A 25,100-nucleotide genomic window follows, 5' to 3' on the forward strand; every position below is an offset into this window, starting at 1 on the left:
ATGCTTGGAAAGCCAACCGATGACTGGCTGATATTTTTTATAAAGAAAAATTGTTAATTCGCTGTGAAGGAAAATGTGTAATAATTTACCAGCTGTTGGAATTGTTTAATAACAGCACTTGCATGACATGAATTGTTATTCTAAATAACATATGGCCTGGATGCGGAAAAGGTAAGCTGTCAAACAGAACCTTGCGCTTTGTTATTCCCTGCGGCAAACTGCGACCGGATCACCAACCCTGTTTCCTCTTCTTTCTGGGCACGCGGCTATCTGCTATTTTCCAGTCCCCTTTGGGCTTCTGTGTGGACACAGGACTGACTTCCGGCCAGCAGAACGTGGGTAGAAGTGATGCATGCCTCTTTCAAGCCCGACAGCCCTCATACCTGCAATGTTCCATTTTTCTTCTGCTGACTGAATGGAGAGGATTCCGCCTGACCAGGAACGCCCACACTGGACTGCGGTGGGACCGTTAGTCTGTCCTGTACATGTTCCCATGTTCACGAGGGTGTTAACTCCCTGCAAATGGCTGAATCTGATCTGCCTATAAGCAGACAACTGAAACCACGCGGCCAGTTTCTCTGACTTAAGAACAATCTTGCCAAAGAGGGTCTTTCAAATTCAAACCAGGCTTCTCCTAACATTCAAAAGTACCACTGATGGGAAAATTGTTTTCTTCATTATGATTAACTCAAGACAGAGGCAGTGACATGGGCACTGCCAATTCTCCACTAGATAAGATCTTTGGCGACACTCTAGTTGGTTTGGAATAGCTCGAAATTTTTGGTTCAGATTTAATCTGGTCATTTGCAGATAAAGTAGGAACGATCATACATATGGCCCTAACATAATTATCAATCTCTTACAAAAACATTTTTTCGGTCAAGAACAAATCTCTTAAGTCATTTTACACAATCCCTTCTCATTAGGCAAGATGGATTATCTGGAAGATCAGGGAAACTGACCTCAGAAATTTCACTGCTCTTGTGGTTTTTAGACATATTATTACCCTGTGGGGATGGAGAGGGGTCAGTTAGCGTCTTCTACAAACTAACTCCTCAAAGACAACCAACAATGTGTTTTCACCAATGAAGTTTGACCTGGTCAAATTCTTTTCTTCCTTGAATGAAAGTCATTAGTATTCATTAATCCAAGCTGTTCAGTACTCTTAAGTTCTGATCATTTGGATCTTGGCATACTAAAAAAAAAAAAGAAAGGTATTTAATCAAAGGAAGCCAAAGGAAGCCAACTCAGACAAGAATAGGATACCTCACACCAAAGCGACATTAAATGTTTTTTATTGAACAAAAAAAATAAAACATGGAAGTGGAATTCACTGAGCAAAAGCAACTCACCAGGTGGAGCTGCTATACTTTGTGCTAAATAATCTTATGAACTGAGTATACAGAATACATATAATATGTAAGTTACCTCAACAGCAAAGGAGAAGGTGTAGATTACAGTTTTGGAAGGAAAAATTTGGCCAAATGACAAATTTAGTTGCTCAAAATTTCTAGCCCTTATTCACCTAAATTCAGTATGAATCTACATACGTGCATTCAGTACGTGCATACTGAATTCCCATTTTAATGGAAGCTGCTTTTTGGAAGAAATTTCAAAGTTTTCTTTTTTGCATTTGTTTGACGTGCTACTCAGTTTTTAAAATTCTTCTATTTGATATATGTGTGTGTATATATTTATACACACTTAAAAAACCCCAAAGCCTTGCTTACAAGTTGAGGGGTCATGCTGTTTTTTTAAATTAATATTCGTGAATTGCAATTATTCTTTCTCCTGTGTGTCTAAGAAACTTGATGTGTTCTCAATGTAGCCCACAGACAGGTGGGCTGACAGATGTGTCAAAAATACTTTATGAAAAGAGGGAGGTGGCTCATGCCAGTTGGCAACCTTTTGTCTATTGTTTCCTGTTGGAGCGGGCTACCTCCCTTTCACATCTCACGATCAAAGGTGAAAGGAAAACTTTTTACTTGGAAGCCTAGTTAGCACAGTTGTACATTTACTATAATCCACCTTCAACTTGGTTTCTTGGGCTTTCTAATGTAAGATGACAAATACCTTACACCCAGTACACAGCATCAAAAAAGTACTGCAGAAACATCTTATAGACAATACCTTGCCTTGCTTTTTTTTTTTTTTTTTTTCTCCTCGTATGTTAAACATCAGCTTCTATGGGATACATTTCCAGAATGGTTTTGTTACCACTTTATAAACACTCAAAGCCAAACAAACAGCACAAAGAACATCAATGTCGTCTTTTTTCCAATATTTGTATCAATTACTGGAGGCTAATCCTAACATACACTACTTAAGGGGGAGGGCGAAAGAAGAGAATTCATGACACGTTGCAAAGATAGGACTACAGCATCTTAGTTGTAGGGACGATCTTAAGGTGCAGAAAGAGGGGACTCTCTAGAAGGTGATGGTGTGGTTTCTTCAGGTGGAAAAACTGTGAGTGTGCAAGCTCGGATGCCACCCAGGGACTCCGGGAGATCAAAAACCTTATGCCATTCATCTTTATCTGGATCATATTTCTGTACTATCTCTACCATACAACGATTATTCCACGAATACCCACCAACCACGTAGATTTTATTTTCAAAGACAGCGACCCCAACATCACTCTGCCCTCTTAACATGGCAGCAATTGGGGTCCACTGGTCAAGGATCGGTGAGTAGTATTCACAGCTTAGGACATCATCATAATCGCTTGTTCCTCTGAAATGATTGCCACCAATGACATACAGCCTTTCTCCCACTGTACACATGCAATGCAGACCTCTGACAGTGGTCATTGGCGCCTTCTGGATCCATTTGTCAGTATCAGGGTCAAAGCACATGAGCTCCTTTTGGAAAGTGTCATGAGTAATTCCTCCTAAAGGATGAAAATTATAGGCATGAGGTAAACAGATTATTATAAAAATGCAAAAGCAAATAGGAGGCTCTCTGTCACAGGTCACAGATAATTAACTTCTATCCAGGTATTATGACATTTTAGAGCTTATCAACCTTGTTCTTATAAATGTCTCCCTGCTATACTTTCTCTGGATTAAAAATAAAGAAAATAACATTTTCATCTCCTCAAAGAACAAAAATGCAGCTTATATTATTGTAATGGCTTTCTCAAACAGAGATCCATGGGATTTAAGAGGCTTTATAGAATGAAAATATATTTTGGCCACTCTTAGAGTTGGGTTTACAGGAAATCCCAACTACAAAGCATCATTCACTCCTGCTGCACCTCTGGGTGCTGAGCACAGGGCTAGGGCACTTTAAATCCTAGGTGCCCGTTTCCTCATTTGTCAAATAAGAATGTCCACTCTAGTTCTCTCATTAGGATTGTGACTATGAATTGAAATAAATCACAATGCTTTGGAAAAGTCGAAAGTATTGTACAAATGTACAAGCTTATACGAATATTCGGAACTGATTATTTTTGTAGAGTTTTGGGTGGGTAGGGTGAGGGTGGGTAATGTCCTCTCTTAAAAAGCTAAAGAATTAGAATGCTGAATATATATGGAATTTTGTATGTACAGCAATTCGTTGTTGCTCTATTGAGTCTATATCATCTACAAAGTATATTCTTAGAGCACATCTAAATCAGTCTGTACAATGAAAGTATCAGACTATATATTCTGCAGATTAGGGAGAAAACTAAACTAATCTTTAGCCATATCATTCAAAGCTCTATTGTCTGGTGGCCAGATGACAATCAATTTTTTTTCTGCTTTTAGATATTTTTTCTGTACTTCACTGAATTGCCAGCAAGCAAAACAGTGCTCTTTGGTTTGAAACTCAGCTGTGGTTCCTAGCCTACTCTTGACTGGGAAGTTCATTTGTGCAATGTATCCTAGTTATGCCAAAGCACCACTAGAACAATTCGAATGTCATTTTCTTCCCCCCAGAGGACTTGGAGCTCTCCTTATAATGGCATAGCAGCTACACGCGTAAAATAGGTGGATGGTGTAAATCATTGATTAGTGGAGCATATGATTTCCTGGATGGCTCTTTCAATATAAGACGTCCCATAGTTGCTCATATATTTAACACCAGAAACCTGCCAATCAATCATACACTACAGGCCTTTCCCTGATCCTTCTTCATTACAGATTTCATAAGGCAGCGTCCAGAGACTCAGACCACAAACATCACCTTATCGCCTTTGTTCTCTAATAGCGTAACTGCTGGCCTGGCACTGGCAGGTCTTCAAAAGGGGGAAAATTGTCAGAGGTAGACTGTGTCAGGGCCAAATGGTAAGAAGCTGACTAACGGAATAAAATTTCAATACCTGAAGTGAACGTTACATTAAAATAAGACTCCTTCCTAAATTCTACGGAAGGATGATTTGAACGCCAACAGTTTGAGAATGAAAGTTGTTACTGGGACACTGAGCCAACTGCAGCCGTTTCAGAATTTTTTATTAGAAAAATATATGTGCATGTGGCCAAAATACAGGTAATCGGCACAGAATTATTTATGCAATGACACCATAGTAGAACCCATTATAATGCTAAGGACAAGAGAAACATGTATTATGGGTTGCACTAAATGAGAGAATGAACATTATTATGCATTATATGTATATTGGTAGCAAGTTTTATGCACAGTAGAGCTTATATGTTACATAATGATATATTTCCTCATAGAGTTTAGCTAAATTCTGAATAAAAATGAATTAAACGTTGTTATAGAGAATATGAATGGTGGTTATTAGAGCACCGAGTTATTGGAGTACAGAGTATGGGGACTGAAAGGCAAGCTGGAGAAGCTGAAAGCTTTCCAATTTCTTCTAAGTAAGGTATTTACAGTAGGATTGGTTTGCTGCTAGTCTTATAAACTTATAAAATGCCAAAGGATTCATATGCAAATGTACACACAAAATATATTCTAAAATCAATACAAATTATATTTTGGTTATCCATTTCTGGGATTATTATTAACACCAGATGGAAAGATGGCAACATAGCTAAAAGTCTATGTATTATATTAATTGCATTTGCAATTATTTACCTGAAATATACATTACGCCTCCATACACAGTTCCAGCATGGCCATAGTGGGGCTCACTCATTTTGGCAACGTAGGTCCATTCATTTGTTCTTGGATTGTAACATTCTACTGTAGCTGTTGTTTAAAAAATAAAAAGAATTAATGAATTTAAAAAAATGATTTATAATTTCAAATTTAGCAATTAATTATTTTTCCTTTTAGGTGGAACAATAATAATATCCAAATAACTGAAATATTTCTATTATAGCTATGAGATATTCTTTGGGGGTCACTTATATTAATTATTGACGTTATGTTAAAAATATGAACCATTAATACATTGATACATGTTACATCAGACGAGCTACGTAATGTAATAAGGTAACATTTCTGTCGCTGCAGAAATCACTAGGATTTCTTTTCTTCTAGGATCTTGTTACATCTTTGTAATCTGACATTTCTCCCATTTCTTTGCTCTAAATATGTGGGAAGAAAAGATGAAAACAATCACAAGGAAGAAAAACACTTCGATTCTATATGACACACCATATAGGAAACAAAGGTTAACAAATACGAAGCAAAAATTTAAGTTGAAAATGAAGGTATGCACACTGCCTGGTGTATGTTTTGATGCCTATTGCGTTATTTTATATCCAGACTACAAAATGGACACTGACAATAATTTTTCAGTATTTACACATTAAAGCCAATAGCTTGTATATAACCACCCAATACCGTTGTAGCCAGTACTGCTCTTAACTTGAAGATGATTAGCAGCATAATATGAAGTTAAGATTTTTATTAGGGGTACTTCCTCTCAGTAACAAATTTATCATCTTTAACACAAAGTATTTGAGAAGGGGCCTCATCTTACTTAAATATCAATCTGTTATAACCTCAAGACTAGAACAATGACAGAAAATGTGATCTTTTTTAAAAGGCAGAAAAACAATAGGGATGTTAGGAGGACTCTGGTCAAAAGTACAACATCTAGATTGACTTGAAAAGTTTATACTATTTATTGCAGATGCTGCCACTTGCTAACCCAAATGCTTATCTCCACTAACCCTGCTTTTTTCTTACTAACAGAACCACAACACTGCTCAGGAAAGCACTGTGCCCAACTCAAAATAAAATTCAAATTAGCAGGTTCCCTTGAAGCTGGAATTGATGATATGATACAGTTGTAGGCAATGGAATGGAAACAGGAGGATACTGAGTGGGGCTATTTGATCAAGCCACCAGAATAAAATTTGGCTACTTGCAGCCAAATGCAATCCTAATTGATGAATCATCCTTTGAACAAGTTTTCCTATTTAAGAAAACAACAGGGCTTCCCTGGTGGCGCAGTGGTTGAGAATCTGCCTGCCAATGCAGGGGACACAGGTTCGAGCCCTAGTCTGGGAAGATCCCACATGCCGCGGAGCAACTGGGCCCGTGAGCCACACCTACTGAGCCTGCGCGTCTGGAGCCTGTGCTCCACAACAAGAGAGGCCGCGACAGTGAGAGGCCCGCGCACCGTGATGAAGAGTGGCCCCCGCTTGCCACAACTAGAGAAACCCCTCGCACAGAAACGAAGACCCAACACAGCCAAAAATAAATAAATTAATTAATTAATTAAAAAAGTATATATATTAAAGTGATGGAAAGATACTTAGCAAAACTGTTAAAAAAAAAAGAAAACAACAGTAATGTGAGAACAGGCAAAACTAGAGAGAGAGAGAGATTAATTTTCTACTCTCTTCAATAACTTCATTTCATCAAATTCACTACATGAACTACTTATTTCTCCTCTAACAACACCTGTATTATACCACTTCTCATATCCCTTTACTGATTTCCTTTTCTACTTTAGTTTTGAATTTTCAGTCTTATTTCAAAGGCTTTTAACTGTTCTCTTTTTTTTAATCTCTTGTTAGTTTTGTTCATTGCTTCAGGCTTGGACCCTTACCAACTCTATTTCTTCTAAACCTTCCCATCAGGTAGCAAGATCCTGCAAAATCTTGCCCCCAAATAGGGCTATTTCCACAATTAATGGCAAACTAAAACTGTTTGCTCCAATACTGTTTGTGACTATTTTCAGCCACTGGATGTCATTCATTCATTCATTTATTTATTTATTTATTTATTTATTTATTTATGGCTGTGGTGGGTCCTCGTTGCTGCACGCAAGCTTTCTCTAGTTGCGGTGAGCGGGGGCTACTCTTCATTGTGGTGCGTGGGCTTCTCATTGCTGTGGCTTCTCTTGTTGCGGAGCACGGGCTCTAGGTGTGCGGGCTTCAGTAGTTGTGGCACACAGGCTTAGTTGCTCTGCAGCATGTGAGATCTTCCCGGACCAGGGCTCAAACCCATGTCCCCTGCATTGGCAGGAGGATTCTTAACCACTGCGCCACCAGGGAAGTCCTGGATGTCTTCTTGAATGTTCAGTTCCATTTGCCTTCAGCATGACTTTTGCCTAATTGACAAGCAAAATCCTCCTGAATGTATATCATTATCTCCCTCTCTACACTTACAGAGGATCTACTATATTGACTGGCATCAGCAAAGTAATTAATGGTAGGGTTTTATCTGATAAAAGAATGTAGTCTAATCACACATCCTATCAGAAGGGTTTTAAAGACTTCTTTCCATCTATTTGATGTCAAAGGTAGCTTTTACTCCAGTTCTATACTTTTCTTAATGAAGAATTCTGCCTTGAACTTTGAAATTTCTAGACTGTTACACTCTTTCCTCTAATTCAATCTGTTCTGATGCAGTCTGCATTAGTTTCCTCTTATTCTTTTTATAGGGAGCTAGAATCTGAATAGCTATTCACTCTTTACGATTATTAAAATTTTCCTATGTAGAAAGATAATGCTGTTCTTCTATCACTGAGTTAATTGCATTTTTTTGGTAATGGGGGTTATAAGAATCCATCTATACTTTCTCATACAGGGGTCCCTGAAGTGTAAGATGGCTATTAATCACCAATAACACAACAAGTATATAATAGTTCATCATCCCTAAACTTGTCTTCTTCCAGCTAGATAACCCATCTCCTTTAGCTTTTCCCATCATTTAATCTTTACTGTCAAACCTTTGGCTTTCTCTGTGCAGGATTGTTATTGTTATTAGTAAAATCAATATATTTAGTTTTAAAATAGAATATATCTAATTAACAAGTCTATATATTGATACCAGCCCTTAGTTCTATTTTCCATATTTACAAGGCAATGAGATGTTAGTGCCAACCACCTCGATAGGGGGAGGGGACACGGGATGAGCAAGCAAGGAGTTGGAGCCACAAAGAAGTGAGTCCATCACAGTCTATGACAGGTGGGGATGGTAATGAGGTAACTGGGAAAATCCAGAACAGGGGAGGTCAGGCAAACTACAGCCTGTAAGCCAAATCCAGTACGTCGTCTGCTTTTGTATGGCCCACAGGATAAAAATATGAATGGCTTTTACATTTTTTAAAAAAATTTTATTTATTAATTTATTTATGGCTGTGTTGGGTCTTCGTTTCTGTGCGAGGGCTTTCTCTAGTTGCGGCAAGTGGGGGCCACTCTTCATCGCGGTGCGCGGGCCTCTCACTGTCGCGGCCTCTCTTGTTGCGGAGCACAGGCTCCAGTCGCGCAGGCTCAGTAGTTGTGGCTCACGGGCCTAGTTGCTCCACGGCATGTGAGATCTTCCCAGACCAGGGCTCGAACCCGTGTCCCCTGCATTGGCAGGCAGATTCTTAACCACTGCGCCACCAGGGAAGCCCGGCTTTTACATTTTTAAAGAGTTGGAAACACAAATCAAAAGAAGAATAGTTTGTGAAATATGAAAATTATATGGAATTCGAATTTCAGTGTTCATATATAAAGCTTTATTGGAACAAAACTTCACTCATTTGTTTATAAACAAATTGTCTATAGTTGCTGTCATAATACAATAGCAGAGCTGATTAGTTGTGACAGAGATCTTACAGTCTGCAACGCCAAAAAGATTTCCCTTCTGGCAATAGGGATCAGTTTTCTGATCCCTATTCTAGAGAACCACCTTCAGTAGTCTGGTGGCCTAGTATTTAAATTAGAGACCCTCCCTAATTTAAGAATTACACTTCGGTTGGTTATTTCACATAACTCATCAGGGACTCTTATTTTCTCAGGTGATTCCACTGGAGTTCAGAATCGCGCACAAGGGATGACGGGGAATTTACTCGTTCTTTGAGGTTAGGAAAGAGATTAGTCCTGAAGAAAACCATTTGGACAATAACGGCTCCCACAAAGAGGGGATGGTCTCTAGAATCCTAGAGTGCCGGTTGGTAATATGTCGCTTAATAAAGAAACTGCAAATCCATTAAGGGATATGGATCCATTTGATAAATGTCAGTAATTTTATTGTACATTTATTTGGAAAAATCTAACACGTTTTCTGTAAGTTATTTCATTATTTGAAACCCTGACTTATTTAACTGAAGTGAAAGATACCTGAGCTGTCATATTTCTCCTCAATACAGAAAACCTCAATGGAAGATCAATTTCTTATATGACAATTTTGAAAGGTACCAGAAATAACTGACTCCTTTTTCACTTAAGTGACAGCTACTCTAAGCTTTCCCCAGTTTCCCACTGTACCCAGTGTCAAAGGAAAGTAGCATTTCTAAGGAATTATATTTCAGCAGTAAGCCAGGCTCACACACACACTAACAGTGTCGTTTTTATGTACTATGGGCTTGGGTCCATACACTCCATGGCAAGATTTTAAAAGGCTAAATGCATTAAAATGATCTAAAATGTCTTGCAAACGCTGCCACCGTTTTCTTTTCATCATTATATGCAGGCAATGGTTATTGTGTGTATGAAGAATAAATAATGTACTGGTACTAATGAACCTGTTAAACTGTGAAATGATTTTCCCATCAATCCCGTTTTCCTGACACCCATTCCTACTCCCCTTCTCTATTTACATAGAAATATGACTATGTCAACATAATCAGTTAAGATGGAATGTTATTACAACAGATGTTAGTGTGGGGCGGAGGGAGGGGGTGTCATTAAAAAACGCTTATGGAACATGAGAAATGTTAAAAACCCCGCCTCGCTGGAACATTCAGAAATATAAGCAAGCATTTCTTTAGAACCAAAATCTACTATTCTGTAAAAATAATGGGTCTAAGAAAATTACAAAGGGCAACTGACACATATCCTCTTCTTATTTATACAAGGAGAAACATTATAAACGGAATTCAGAAGAACACATTGATGTTCTTTTGGGAGGTAATCAGGGTGGTTACATCACGTTTGGTTACCTCAACGATACAGAATGTGACGAGACGGGCCCGCCTACTTCATATCCCCACATGGGTGTAAAATAGGAGGAACTCAAAGGGGTGGGGTGGGTCAGGAGGAAAAAAAAAAACAGAACAAAGCGAAGCTGCTTGCTACTTGGTTTTATATAATGACTCTTTTGGGCCTGAAGGTTCTCCTGGAATCAAGACTCTATATTTGAGTGTACTTAATAAGTCAATCACATGATTTTTTTTTTTTTTTAATTTTTATTTATTTATTTATTTATTTATGGCTGTGTTGGGTCTTCATTTCTGTGCGAGGGCTTTCTCTAGCTGTGGCAAGCGGGGTCCACTCCTCATCGCGGTGCGCGGGCCTCTCACTGTCGCGGCCTCTCTTGTTGCGGAGCACAGGCTCCAGACGCGCAGGCTCAGCAATTGTGGCTCACGGGCCCAGCCGCTCTGCGGCATGTGGGATCTTCCCAGACCAGGGCTCGAACCTGCATCCCCTGCATTGGCAGGCAGACTCTCAACCACTGCGCCACCAGGGAAGCCCAATCACATGATTTTTTAAAAAAAACTTCCAATATATTTTAACTTCAAATATGTAGCACAGAATGGATTTGCTGGGTATGCTGATTTTAAGGGAAGCAATCATCTTCTACAAAAGCTTAGTTGCTTACAGATTCTAGGAGAAAATTTCAAAGGGAAAGAAATATCAAATAGTTGCCCTCTAAATGGAATTATAGTTGTCCTTTGGTATTGAGGGTTTGTGTCTATATTATAATCATCCATTTATTTGTGAAAACACAGTTTATGAATTAAGATAAAAATGGACCTCTGTTTACCATCTAGACGGGGAGTATTTTTTTAGAATATTTAAATCATTATCCTTAGGTTTAAGCTCTGGGCGATTGTGTTTTTAAAGTCTAAATATAATCAAACAGTTATTACAAATTTAGGAATAGCTCATGAAAAGCATGATTCTCTTGTATCCTGTCACTTTCAAACTGAAACACAGAAGACTGTTTTTAATAAGAGATTAAAGGGGTGATTTCTGAAGGTCATGAGCAAGGAAGCCAGCCGCTTGCCCAACGGGGTAGTCTACTTCTTGTTCCCAATTGAGTATAACATGGGAAGAACTCAAATAGGGTAAGGATTAAGTCAGAAGAAGGAAGCCTCTAGCACTTCAGTCTTATATAACAACTCTCCTTGGCCTGAAGATGATAAATTCTCAGAATATAAATATTAGGAACAATAAAAACTTAATAGCTGCATATTAACAGAGGTGATAACATTACCAAGCAAGCAGTGACTGAAAAATGGAGCTATTTCCTTAGAGAAAAGAAGTTTCAAAATGACCCCTGACTGCCAGGGCTGATGACCTATAATTTGTAAACCTGTAAAGATGAACTTATATAAGTGGTTTTTCTAAGAAAGTGTCAAGTCACTACTTGCATCTTCTGGTTATTTCCAGACACCATAAATTTAAAATAGTATAATAACATGAAAATAATGTGTGTGGGTTGACTGAGGAAATGACAATTCTACACTAAGGGTATTAATGTGTCAAGTGCTTTTAAAAGTCTGATTATTAAAATATATTGGGAAACTTGTGTGGTTCATGATCCTGACAGCTAGTCCAACAATCTGGAAAGTCTGGCCTTAGAAAAAATTTCACTGTGACAACAAAGGGAAAAAAAAAAAAATGGGTAGGAAACACCAGTAACATTAAGACCATGTCACTCATACAGATTGCCAACAAACACATGAAAAGATGCTCAATATCACTAATCATTAGAGAAATGCAAGTCAAAACCACAATGAGGTATCACCTCACACTGGGCAGAATGGTCATCAACAAAAAATCTAGAAACAATAAATGCTGGAGAGGGTGTGGAGAAAAGGGAACACTCTTGCACTGTTGGTGGGAATGTAAATTGATACAGCCACTATGGAGAACAGTATGGAGGTTCCTTAAAAAACTAAAAATAGAACTACCATACGACCTAGCAATCCCACTACTGGGCCTATACCCTGAGAAAACCATAATTTAAAAAGATACATGTACCACAATGTTCATTGCAGCACTATTTACAATAGCCAGGACACAGAAGCAACCTAGCTGTCCACCGACAGATGAATGGATAAAGAAGATGTGGCACATATATGCAATGGAATATTACTCAGCCATAAAAAGGAATGAAATTGAGTTATTTGTAATGAGGTGGATGGAGTTAGAGTATGTCATATAGAGTGAAGTAAGTCAGAAAAAGAAAAACAAATACCGTATGCTAACGCACATATATGGAATCTAAAAAAAATGGTACTGATGAACCTAATGGCAGGGCAGGAATAAAGATGCAGATGTAGATAATGGACTTGAGGACACAGGTGGGGAAGGGTAAGCTGGGACAAAGTGAGAGAGTAGCATGGACATATATACACTACCAAATGTAAAGTAGATAGCTAGTGGGAAGCAGCTGCATAGCACAGGGAGATCAGCTCAGTGCTTTGTGACCACCTAGAGGTGTAGGATAGGGAGGGTGGGAGGGAGGCTCAAGAGGGAGGGGATATGGGGATATATGTATACGTATAGCTGATACACTTTGTTGTACAGCAGAAACTAACACAACAACGTAAAGCAATTTTACTCCAATAAAGATATATATAAAAAAAAAGACCATGTCACGAACAAGAAAGAGCTTGATAAGCTGAAAAGTTTAAGAGCTGAGAGCAGCTCTTTTTGTCTCCAATAAACTGCTTATTCTCAAATCCATTAGACTACCTTTTATTTTTTAGAATACTGAAGAAAAAGATTCTGATAATTACTCTGAATTTATCCAGAGTCATTGCCAATATTTTAAACTTCCCCAGCATTATGGAACCTGGAATACCGTTCAACTACAGGGACTCTATTTCTAACAGAGAATAAAGGAAGATGGGTGTTACCCATTGTTACCAAACAATGATGGTAATGACAGATATGTAAGACATGACATAAAATGTGGTCTTTCTGACTTCTTGGACAGCCACCTTGTTCCAATTTTATCTAAAATAACAAAATTAGTGTTAATTTATGTAGCCAAAGTATTGGTCTATGTTAACTGTACTTGTCGCTGATCTTAGATTAGGAAGACCAAGAAGGGACCATCAAATAATAAAGCTTACCAGATCAGTTTACAGTGAAGAAAACTGTTTCATATTTCACCAAGAGAGAATGATTTTTGAGACTAATAGTTACCTATCATAATACTCACAGTAAATAAACTCTGGATAATATTGAACTCTGAACACTTAGTAGATAAGAAAATCATCTTACTCTGTGGCCTGTGGTAGGTAACAGATTACGTAAAAGAAGCAACTATAAAAGTTCGTGCTCTGTAAGGAAGAATTTTAACCTGTTCAGTAAAATATTATGTGGGCTTTTAAAATGGAAAATGAGGGAACATGCCAAACTTCTGTCCAAGATACTATTAGAATTTAAATTAGCAGAACATACTTTTTAGTTGAACCTTCAAGATGAAAACCATAGATATTGCACAAGTAAAACATTCTGCAACATATTGATATATTTGTAAGATAATAATTTGTAGTGTGGCCAACAATATATGCCCAGATAAGGCGTACAGATGGTCTCTGATATTTTCTAAGAAAAACAGTTTAAAATAAAATCCTGGCTACATTTTTTGGTCTTTGATGTTACAAAACTGCTTATTTTATGATTTGACAAGAATCTGGGGGTAAAGAAATTAGTCTCTATGCTTAATATACGTGCACACACTTACGCAGTTCACCAGCTGCATTTCGCCCACCAACTGCATACAGGTATCCTTTGAGGGCACTTAGGTGGAAGAAGGTGCGCTTTTCATTTAAAGATGCAACTTGCATCCACTTATTGTATCGAGGATCAAATCTGAAGACTGTATCAACTGCCGTTTTTCCTTTTGTGTCATAATTACTCTGTCCACCAACGACGTACAGGAAATTTCCAATGACGGCAATGCCATGCTGGTACCTTGGGGCATCCATGGGGGCTAAGGACTTCCACTCGTGAGCCTTTTCATCGTACATGCGCAATTCCTTGCTGACAACCAGCTGCTGCCTCAGCACTCCTCCTAGTGTAACCAAATGAGTGGTGTCAGACCGAATGGCAGTCCTGTCTGACTGCATCACTGGCTGCATATATGGCATCATTTGGTAATTGCTGGCTTCCAAAAGGAGATTCACACACGTGTTGTCAGTTCTCATGAAATCCACGGTTTGCACGTAATTAATGAGCTCCTGTGGTGTCATCAGTGGAAATCGTATGTTCTTCATTAATTTTGCAGCAAAGTCCATCCGAGGCTCTTCCAGGCGTAGCCAGCGACAGGTAGCCTTAAAGAGCTCAAGTTCAGTGCAGTGCTTAAGGCTATTACTGGAAAGCACAAAGGCAAGACGTTCAAAAGGGAGTTTCAAGAACTCCCCGGTGCTCAGCAACGCAGGAAAATTCTTCAAGACGAAACTGTTAACGTATTTATCCACTTCTGTCAGATTGTAGGTGTTGGCAATCCGCCCAACTTCGACACAATTGTCTAAAGTGACCTATTAAGCCAATTACAAAAAATTAAAACCCAACTACTTTCATGGCACTCACGCCTGGATACATAAATACCTGTACTAGAATAAGAGTAAATATGCTTTTTACTGTCCATATAGATGCAAATAAAGCTTCCTTTCTCCATATATTAACGATTTAAAGGGAATTCACAAACCACCCTTACCTAATCCAATAGAAAGATGACTAAAAGAAAATGCTCATTCCAGGTCAGTAGATTGAAAGTTACTCTAAGAAACAATGGTATAACTTGACTATGGCCAAAATAATAACTTTTCTCTCCACAAAATGTGTCCTCACCACCCCCACCCAAATACTAAGAAAATTCTGGGCAGATGGAAGTTCTGGAAAAATAGAAAGTTATTCTATTATGAACCATCTCAATCCACTTTTCAGTCATGATTCTTAAAAGTAACTCAGCTAGCAGATCCACACGCAGAAAAACTCTAGCACCCGATCCCTAAATGTCTCTTTCATGTCAACAGGCATCATTCATCACTATGATTCATTCTGATTCCTTCAAAAGTTATTGCTTATAGCGAAGATAATTTAATAGGACCATTATTCCTAGGGTGAAGTTATTCTCCATATTATTTATGTAGAAACAGAAGCAAGGAAATCACTTTCTTGAGGCCTGGAATGGGTGTTTCTACATCAAATCATTCCTTTTGTTTAGTTTTTGGTATGTATGCTGATGGCTGGCACCATAGTTTTCCTTAGCCACCCTCTTACTCTCAGCATACTGTAGCTCTGCCTGGAGTCCACGTTAGCACCCCAAGATTTCCCCAGCACACAGTAAAATATACCAAAAGCGGGAGCCATGAAAAGGAGAGAAGCTATGGAGAGGCCTATCTTCAGCAGGAAGTCTTTTCAGTGCTCTATTAAATGATTGGTCAAAAATGAAAACAGGAAAATCATACCAGCAAATATTATGTAAAGCATAAGTCACAAAAACAAGCCGACCATACAAATGTGTATGTGTGTGTGTGTGTGTGTGTGTGTGTGTGTGTGTGTGTGTGTGTGTGTGTGTGTGTACAAACACAGAGACAGGTCAAAGGCAAAGGATTCAAATGTTTTTTCTTAATTTTGTCAGGGTGTGTGTTCACAAATGTTACACAAACCTCATTGATGCAACTGTATTATTAACAGATTGGCAGATGCTTATGAGAAAATTGGCTGATCCTTCTATCATCTTTCTATGGAAAAGCTGAAATGACTCCTCTGCAGAAAGTAACAGCCCAGTTATAATACCACTGAAAGCTCTAAGGCCAACACACGCACACACATGCTGCTATTTTCACAGATTTATTACTCAAGAAGAATTTGAACTCTTTTAAGCATCCTATTTGCTTCACAAAAATCATCAACAATTTTAAATGGTTATTATACTTAATAGCTATGTATTTAAAAATACCTAAAATAAATTGTAACACAAAAGAACAAGGAAAAATAAATTAACAAATTATGGGCCTTTTGAAATCCACAGTTTAATACTGTTCAGTACCTTGGTTAATAATAAAAAATACATTTTAATCCACTTTTAGGAGTGGCAGGTTGGTGTCTCATACAATTTTAAGTTGTGTAAATGAAGTTACAGTTAAAGCCTCATTGCCCAAATCACCCCAGGTGGAAGGGATTGCTGTTTGGGGTAGTAGATCCACTTTATAAGGTAAGTAAGACATAGTCCTTCCCCAGAGCAAGGGTAATTTTCACTGTTTTTTTTTTTTTTTTTGGCCGTGCCATGCGGCATGCAGGATCTTAGCTCCCCGACCAGAGATTGAACCCGAGCCCCCTGCAGTGGAAGCGTGGAGTCTTAACCAATGGACCACCAGGGAAGTCCCAATTTTCATTTTTGAAGATGTTTGCTAATATGGATAAGCAAAAGTTGATGAAAACACAAATATATTTCCTAAGTATGCAGATTCTTATCATTACTGATATGATTACAAATAAAAACAACAAAGAATGTATATTTTAAATGGGCAAAATGATAGCATGGGTTGTTAGTCACCAAATTTAAATCTAAATTTATAGCATATAATACAAACCAAGATTAACAGAAACCAAACTGTGTAATTTAGAACTGGGATCAAGGTATTTAGTTCCTTCCTCTTTCCTTCTTCAGTTTCATTCAATAAGAAAACAGTTACTAAAACAACAGGATAAAAAAATCTACCTTGTATTTAAGGGCATTTGGAAAATCCCTTCTATATATCAGATATACAGATGCACAAGACTGGAAAATCCTTGACAGACTACTTAGTCAATATAGATAGCTGCCTACTCTTTCCTTTAAAAAAAAATCACCAGAGAATGGTATTTCATAACCTTCTGAATTGTCATCTTCTTGAATAGAAAGACTAAGTAATTTCTATAGCTCATGTACAATAGCTACCACACTGTGGGTATATAGCAAAGGTTAAATACTACGATTATCAGCAATATAAAAATTAAAGACGTGATGATAGATACAACTAAAAATAGAATATCTGCTGAATTAACATAGCAAATTACTAGAACCTTATTAATTTTAAATGAGACTCAGATAAGAAAAATATGTAATAGGAAATTAATTTTTATGAAGTGCATGTAATCAAAGCTAAAAAAATTAATTGTAGACTATAGGGATTGTAGAAGCACAGTCTAGAATAACAGTTAACAATATAAACAGATCAAAAATGATGGAATAGCGGTAAACAATTTTTGGAAAGATACAGGATTATTCAATTATAGTTCATTTTAATGCATTCTCAGTCATGATTCTTAAAAGTGCTTCAGCTTGCATAGTCCTGAACATTTAGCCTAGACAATATTAAATAATGAATATGTACATTAATATAACATACAATGCAATTCATGTACATAATAGAATACATTACATTTTAAAATATAAAACATGAATTTAAAGCTTATTAAAAAAACCAAACTCATAAGCAGAAACAACTCTAATTTCATCTGAATATATACCCTGGCCAAAATTCCAAAGAGTCATTACAGAAGTTAAGCCAAATAATTATATTAGAGTTTTAAAGGATAGAGAAGCAAAAAAGGACAAAATTTCTCAACTGCTTATGAGAACCAATGACATTATTTTAAAAATAATCAAGTGTACATTTAAGTTTCCTTGATATAAATTACTATAAATTATTCTACTGTAATCAAGCAACCTTCATGGTCATCCTAAAGGCAGTTCTAAGCATCATAATTCTCAATTGTCATTAATGTCCTGGTATTCACTGCTGCAATATTAAATTGTTCAAATTACACCTGATGTACCGAAATGCTGTGATTAACATAATTTGATACTTTAATGACAGCTTTCATCAGCAATCTGTGATGTTATGTTGCTGAAATTCAGTGTCTTATACAAATAAATTCCCATTTAGGAAAAAAAAAAAGCAAATGAGTATCTGCTTTTGCACTCTCAAAGGGAGAGCAAACACTAAGAAATTAGCTGGCAAATTTGGGGGGACTCCTCAGATATTCAATGTACCAAATTCTCCTTAGCGCTATCTAGTTCATTAAAATGACAGCCTGACATCAAGTACAACCAATGCAGAGACAGAAAGCACGTCCACAGAAAAAGACTGGGAAGAAATCAAACAAGCTACTTTCGGGGGTCGAGGATATAACAGGCATCGTCTCCTGGGCCTCCTTCCACAGGTGAGAACATCACAGGACACAAGGAAGGGACCTTTTGGTAAGAAGAACAAAGGGATGATAAGAAAACTAAAGCCTTTCTCTCCCAGTCTTGTCTCTCTTCGCATGATGAGTGCCATTTGAGGTGAATACTGATGGTGTGTCCAGCTTGGGGAATCCAATTTTCTTATTCCTTTGCACTTTGAATGCACTTCCCCTGTTGGTTGCAGTATTAGTGATCACAATGGTCTTTGGGGGGGTAAATTGGTTTAGGCCCCCGCTGAGATTCTTCTTTCCCTACAGAGTCCCAGATGGCAGATGGGCAAGAATGGGCTGGTTAAAGTTATATGCAGGGATGATATTTAGAGTATTTGAGTACCAACTAACCAGAATAGATGCTCGACCATAAACAACCAGTATCTGGGTACTACTTACTGAATATTAGCCTTAGCAATAAGGAAAACAAGACTGGTTTGGTGGGGAGGGAAATAGTTTTGATTTGTTGTAAAATTATCTATACAATTTTTTCTTTAATTTGCATTGAACCTCCCCAAAAGCATTACCTGGAAAGACGTGTTAATTAATCTTAATGGATAAGTCCAATTTAGATTAAAGAAGGGATGTGAAGTATATGTACTATACAGGAAACCCTTACGTCAAAAAGAACATTCCCGAAGCTTGCTGCTGCTATCATCACATTACAGCAAAAGAAGCTGTCTTTTCTAATAACTTCTTCTGATTCCCTTCATTGTTGCCTTTTCTCCCACAAATGCACCTCCCTTGTTTTCCAAGGTCTCCCACTCTTCTTTACCCCAGTCACCTCAATAAATTTCTCTACACTTCATTGTGATCCCCCCAACCTGATCAGTGGCAATAAATGTACAGGTGGAACCAATGATAGACCTGTATCAAGAAAAAAAAATAAGCACTTTAAAAAAATGAGTTTAAAGAAAGACTACACCGAGTCTAAAGCACAGGGGCAGCGTCATTCTCTGATTAAATATGCTTTTATGTAAAAAAGAAAATGGTTTCTTGCTTACCTTCATTCTGTTCTGTTTATTCTGTATAACTAAATTTAAATTGTAATATTTCCACCTCAATTACAAGTGTTCTATTTCAGCAACCTTACATTAAATTGGGTTTTACGGGCTAGCCTGTAATCCTCCGTAACAGTAATAATGTGGGGAAAACACTAGATGTTACAAATTCCAAATGGCAAACAAATGATAAACAAAAAATTTGACTACAACCTGTGTGTAAATCAAGGAATGGCTGCACGGGATTTAGCATGCTGTAGTTATGCAGTGTCATAAGACAAAAACTAATGTAACTTTTGTAGGTATGTAACTAAACAAAGGTAAGTTTCCATTATCTCCATGATCTATGACAGTAAATGTTTTTAGTTTTATAGAAAATTTTACCTACTCTGCTTTATATCCTTCACTGTCATCCTTCTGTTTTCTTTTCATGCTCCTCTTTTCTATAACTACCAAGAAAATCACACAGCAAGAACAAAAGTACCAGATACTATAAACTCTAATACTAATTACAACCCTAAGATAAAAGTATTACTGCAAAGGAAGGCAAAGGTCGGAGGGGAGGGGTTCTTGTTCTATTAAGCCTGATGCTCCCTTATAGAAAACTGGCGTCTCTATCGCACCAAAGGCAAGTGGGGCTTTATTATTGGTTGTTTTTTTTTTTTAAGCAATATAGAGTTGTTCATTTTATTTTTTTAATTTTATTTATTTATTTTTAAAATTTATTTTTAATTTTTTTTACATTTTTGGCTGTGTTGGGTCTTTGTTGCTCTGCGCGGGCTTTCTCTGGTTGCGGCGAGCGGGGGCTATGCTTCGTTGCCGTGCGCGGGCTTCTCATTGCAGTGGCTTCTCTTGTTGCGGAGCATGGGCTCTAGGCACGTGGGCTTCAGTAGATGTGGCACGCGGGCTCAGTAGCTGTGGCACGTGAGCTCTACAGCACAGGCTCAGTAGTTGTGGCGCACCGGCTTAATTGCTCTGCAGCATGTGGGATCTTCCCGGGCCAGGGCTCGAACCCGTGTCCCCTGCATTGGCAGGTGGATTCTTAACCACTGCGCCACCAGGGAAGCCCTTAATTTTTATTTTAAAAAAAGTCTTATTGGAGTATAGTTGATTTACAATGTTGTGTTAGTTTCAGGTATACAGCAAAGTGAATCAGTTATACATATACCCACTCTTTTTTAGATTCTTCTCCCATGTAGGTCATTACAGAGTACTGAGTAGAGTTCCCTGTGCTATACAGTAGGTCCTTATTAGTTATCTATTTTATGTATAGTAGTGTATATCTGTCAATTATTATCATATTGAAAGTTATCATTCAAAATTAACATATAAATGCTTTGTGGATGATTTGTTGAGTCACATTTTATGTACCACTGCTCCTCTTCATCCACATAAATGGTTAAGTACGGATACAAAAGAACTGTGTTCGAAGCTAATTTTTCTTTCTAGAAGCTCAAACCCAAGTAGTGTTTTGGTTACATGAACTATAATCCTACTATATCATTAAAAACATAAACCTATTTCCTCAAAACATTTGGGTTAAGCACACAATCATGAGACTGTTATATTTTAAAATTATCTAAAATAACTTAGCTTGTGGGAGAACTAAAAACAAATCTACCTTTGAAAAATATTTATATTATCTTGAAACTTTCAGTTCTTATACATAGGAAAGGCACCCAGGGCTACTGTTTTTCCTGATTCATTTGACTGCTGAGAAGGAAAGGGGTAGTAGAGTAAGCCTGAATATTTAACTAAGATATGGAATGCATGAAAGAAGGATAAAGGAAAAGTTGGATTTTATATAATCCTTTAACTAATAATCCACCAACTTTTCTCAAAAATTAACATGGATTCTGAGAGGGAAGATTTCCAACGTAAAATCACATAGACATATCCTAAGCAAACAGGATGAAAGACAAGTAAATAGTATGGTACTAAGAAAAGAGGTGTTTCCTCAAAGCTCATAGGCAAGAAAGTTCTAAAACAAAGAGTGTTAGCGTAAACTATAGCACAAGTAAGATTTGTCAGGGACATGTCTCTTCTCCTTTAGAAATGGGCTTTAGGATATCTGCAGAGACACTAGGAATGAAAAACATAACCTTTAAGACAATATTGAGTGTTTATAAAAATGAAGAAATTTTCAAAAGGGCAAAAACATACAGTTATAATAAATGCTTCAAGGAGGTTAAGGAACCAACATTCTAATTACAGGAAATTTGTCAATATTGCAAAATTACTATGATATCATCTTGAAATAAACTTGCTTTAAATAGAGTTATCTAGAACAAAATTATTTTTTAATACTGTTATTTTGACGTGTATGTTTTTATAACTTCACAAATCATGCTTTACCCAGTTTGGTTCTTTTCTTTCAAACTAAGGAACTGATCACAACGAATATCTTAAGTGATAAGTACAATAGGTCAACAGTGTCTATGGTTAGTGATTAGTTCCAAGGAAATTATGGCACTGTACCTAGTTTGGCTCAGGACAACCACGTATTGCTAAGATCAGTGTAAAGCAATGTCAAGAGTTGATAAGTGTAAGCATCAAGTGTTATTAATTTAAGGGTCTCAACTAAAATGAGGCACTGTCCTCAGGAACCGGGTGACTGTAAGTAGTTCACTGATTGGTGGTTGTATGTACCCTCTCTTATCTATCAAAAAAGGCTGAAAATGACTCAGTAGGTGATGTGTCTCTATAGAATCAAGACTCATATCCTTACAGATTTACACATAGATGTTAGTTCTTCTCAAGATCCAACTCCCATATTTAAAGGAAGAAAAAAATGACTGAGTCTATCTTAAAAGACTTCTAGAACCTCAGATTACTTTCCCACAGAATTCCATTTAAGAAACCTGTTTGTATAAAATCATTAAGGTGAATAAAACCAAATTATAATATGTAACGTTATCAAACAGGTTAAGGAATATATCGTTATCAAACACTATTACTGTCTAATGTCATTTGATTACACAGAAGGCTTTTCTTAAATGATTCTATTTTGTAAAAATGCACCTGTACTATTTTCCCATCGACCTGCTTCTAGACCATATACAACATGACACCTCTCTCTAATGGCCAGAGTTTCACATCTATACAACAGATTCATGAGTCTACTCTAAACAGGCTACGACGGAGTCCACCGCAGGAAAAGATTTGATTTGAAAATGTCTTACCCCAGATATGAGAAATACTTTGCAGAAGTCCAAAACCGGCAGAATCTGTAGAAAACTGGCAGCTTCCAGTGTGTCTTGAAGGTTGTCCATATTAAGAGAAAGCTTTGCAGTGTAAATGAAATCAATAATTTTCCTTAAACCGACTTTGCTCACGCCATGAAGCTTAATGCACATTAAATCTTGTTCTTTCATTCCACCTTAAATAAAAAGACACTCCATTAAATGACCGTGGATAATTTAATTAAGGTCAAACTCACTTCTGCTGCTAACTAGATATGATAAAATCAGGGAAATTTTATTCTGTGTAGCATTTGTATCAGAGTCAGGTTTCTGCATATTTTACAGTTAAAAAAGAGTATTTTAAAAAGGAATATCTCTATACTAATGGAGGTGGTATATACGATGCAAGTGCTTCCAAAATGTTCTCCTGTCACTTCAGATCTTTTGATGGATTAGAGATTGTATTAGTGGGGATTGTATTAGTCTCTGATGGCCCATTCAGATATGTGTCTGGGAAAGCAAAGCTATGAGATAAAGGTGGACAGAAGAATAAGAAAGGTACATCCGTTTTCCAGGTTAAAAAAGGGCCACCCACAACTGTACATACTGGGTGTCTATTCCTTTTGAAACTCTTTCTTCTTGTAAAGACACTGACCAAAAGAACTGAATCTTCCTTTACCAATACAAGGATTTAAACACATATTTTTCATACTGTTTTAACGTGGAAGCAGAGTTTAGAAAGGCAAGCTACCTGTGAACATAGCCTTGAAGTAATCACTAGCAGAGGCCATCATGACTCTGTGCACAGGGAAGGCGTCATCTGTGTCCCCTGGCATCAGGGTCACGTCACAGAGCAACCCTTCAAGTCGGAGCTGGTCAAACCCCTACAACAAGAACATGAGATGAGCCGCTCGGCAAGGTAAAATGGGAATACAGATCTCTGTTTGCTAGAATTCTCTTGACGTATTAACGTGTGGGGAATATATTTGGAACATAAAGCCAGTAGAATAATGACTCAGAAGAAGAAAAAAACTGAACAGCTTACTTGATATGTGGCAATATATATTTAACTCACTGTAGAAAAAAGATAAGATTAATTTGGATTAAGAACAAATAAGGAAAGAGTATATACATTCACTTATTTATATAACCATTGGCTTTCACAGTATTTTGGAAAAAAAATTACCATGTACACTTTATTTTCCCATGTGCAGAATTAGTTCCAGTTTGTGAAGAAGGAAAGAGTTCTGGAGATGGATGGTGGTGATGCATGCACATTATGAATGTATTTAATATTGCTGAATGGTACACTTAAAAATGGTTAAGATGGTAAATTTTATGACATGCATATTTTATCACAATAAAAAAATGGAGAATAAAAAAAGATTTTTGCAAGATGGAGTCTGTAGTTTCAAAAATGGAAATGTACTGTTATAAAAAATCATGAAGATACTCATACAAATTACTTTTATTTATTTATTTATTTTAATATATACAGCAGGTTCTTATTAGTTTAATTTATTTATTTGTTTGTTTATTTATTTATGGCTGCATTGGGTCTTCGTTGCTGCGCACGGGCTTTCTCTAGCTGCGGCGAGCGGGGGCTACTCCTCCATGCGGTGCGCGGGCTTCTCACTGCAGTGGCTTCTCTCTGTTGCAGAGCACCGGTTCTAGGCGCACGGCCTTCAGTAGTTGTGGCATGCGGGCTCAGTAGTTGTGGTACACGGGCTTAGTTGCTCTGCAGCACGTGGGATCTCCCCGGACCAGGGCTTGAACCCGTGTCCCCTGCATTAGCAGGAGGATTCTTAACCACTGCACCACCAGGGAAGTCCTACAAATTACTTTCTAATAATATAATGTAATATAATAATGTAATACAACAAGAACTAATAGCAAGGATTATTCTATCCCCTTCTTATTTTAATGACCCCAAATAAAACTTTTATTTAAAGTCGTGTTTCATGGATTTAAGAAGCAAAAGGCACGACATACCGAAGAATGCAGTTTCAGAAATAGTGATCCTGCACATATGTATAATATAAATCTTAGTCTAAACATCTTCTCGTCATAATTTTTAAATTGCTTTTTAAAGAAAATGCTTGAATCTACAGAACTAGAACTTCAAAGAGATAATGTGATCCAGCCACTTTCTCTCTGGAGAGAGATATAAATATTTTTATTCCAAAAATATTTATACATTATACATATACTTTAGAACAGGATTATGTATCACATTTTCCTCTCTCCAACAGTGATTGACATATGTTTTCGTTCACAAATATCAACTCTTTCACAAATGCCCCTTTTCCTTTGTAAACACAAACATTTCCCCACCCCCGCACCCCCTCTATATTTTCCTTTTTCCATTGCTAAATCATCTCCTGTTCCTG

General features: G+C 37.3%; 1 protein-coding gene across 20 annotated transcripts in view; it reads right to left on the reverse strand.

Moving 5' to 3' along the window:
• Positions 1–1,279: 1,279 nt before the first annotated feature.
• KLHL13 (kelch like family member 13) overlaps positions 1,280–25,100 on the reverse strand; it is a 384,258-nt gene continuing 360,437 nt past the window's right edge. For all 20 annotated transcript variants that reach the window (XM_082445533.1, XM_082445530.1, XM_082445527.1 and 17 more), the window contains 5 exons: positions 23,462–23,594; positions 22,711–22,907; positions 14,044–14,839; positions 5,026–5,139; positions 1,280–2,890 (listed from right to left, as the gene is read on the reverse strand). In XM_082445533.1, the coding sequence (XP_082301659.1) occupies positions 2,403–2,890; positions 5,026–5,139; positions 14,044–14,839; positions 22,711–22,907; positions 23,462–23,594 (1,728 nt within the window). In that variant the 3' untranslated portion in view covers positions 1,280–2,402. The remainder of the gene's footprint in view (positions 2,891–5,025; positions 5,140–14,043; positions 14,840–22,710; positions 22,908–23,461; positions 23,595–25,100) is intronic.

This window comes from Balaenoptera physalus (genome assembly GCF_965194825.1).
Source record: "Balaenoptera physalus genome assembly, chromosome: X".
NCBI lineage: Eukaryota > Metazoa > Chordata > Mammalia > Artiodactyla > Balaenopteridae > Balaenoptera > Balaenoptera physalus.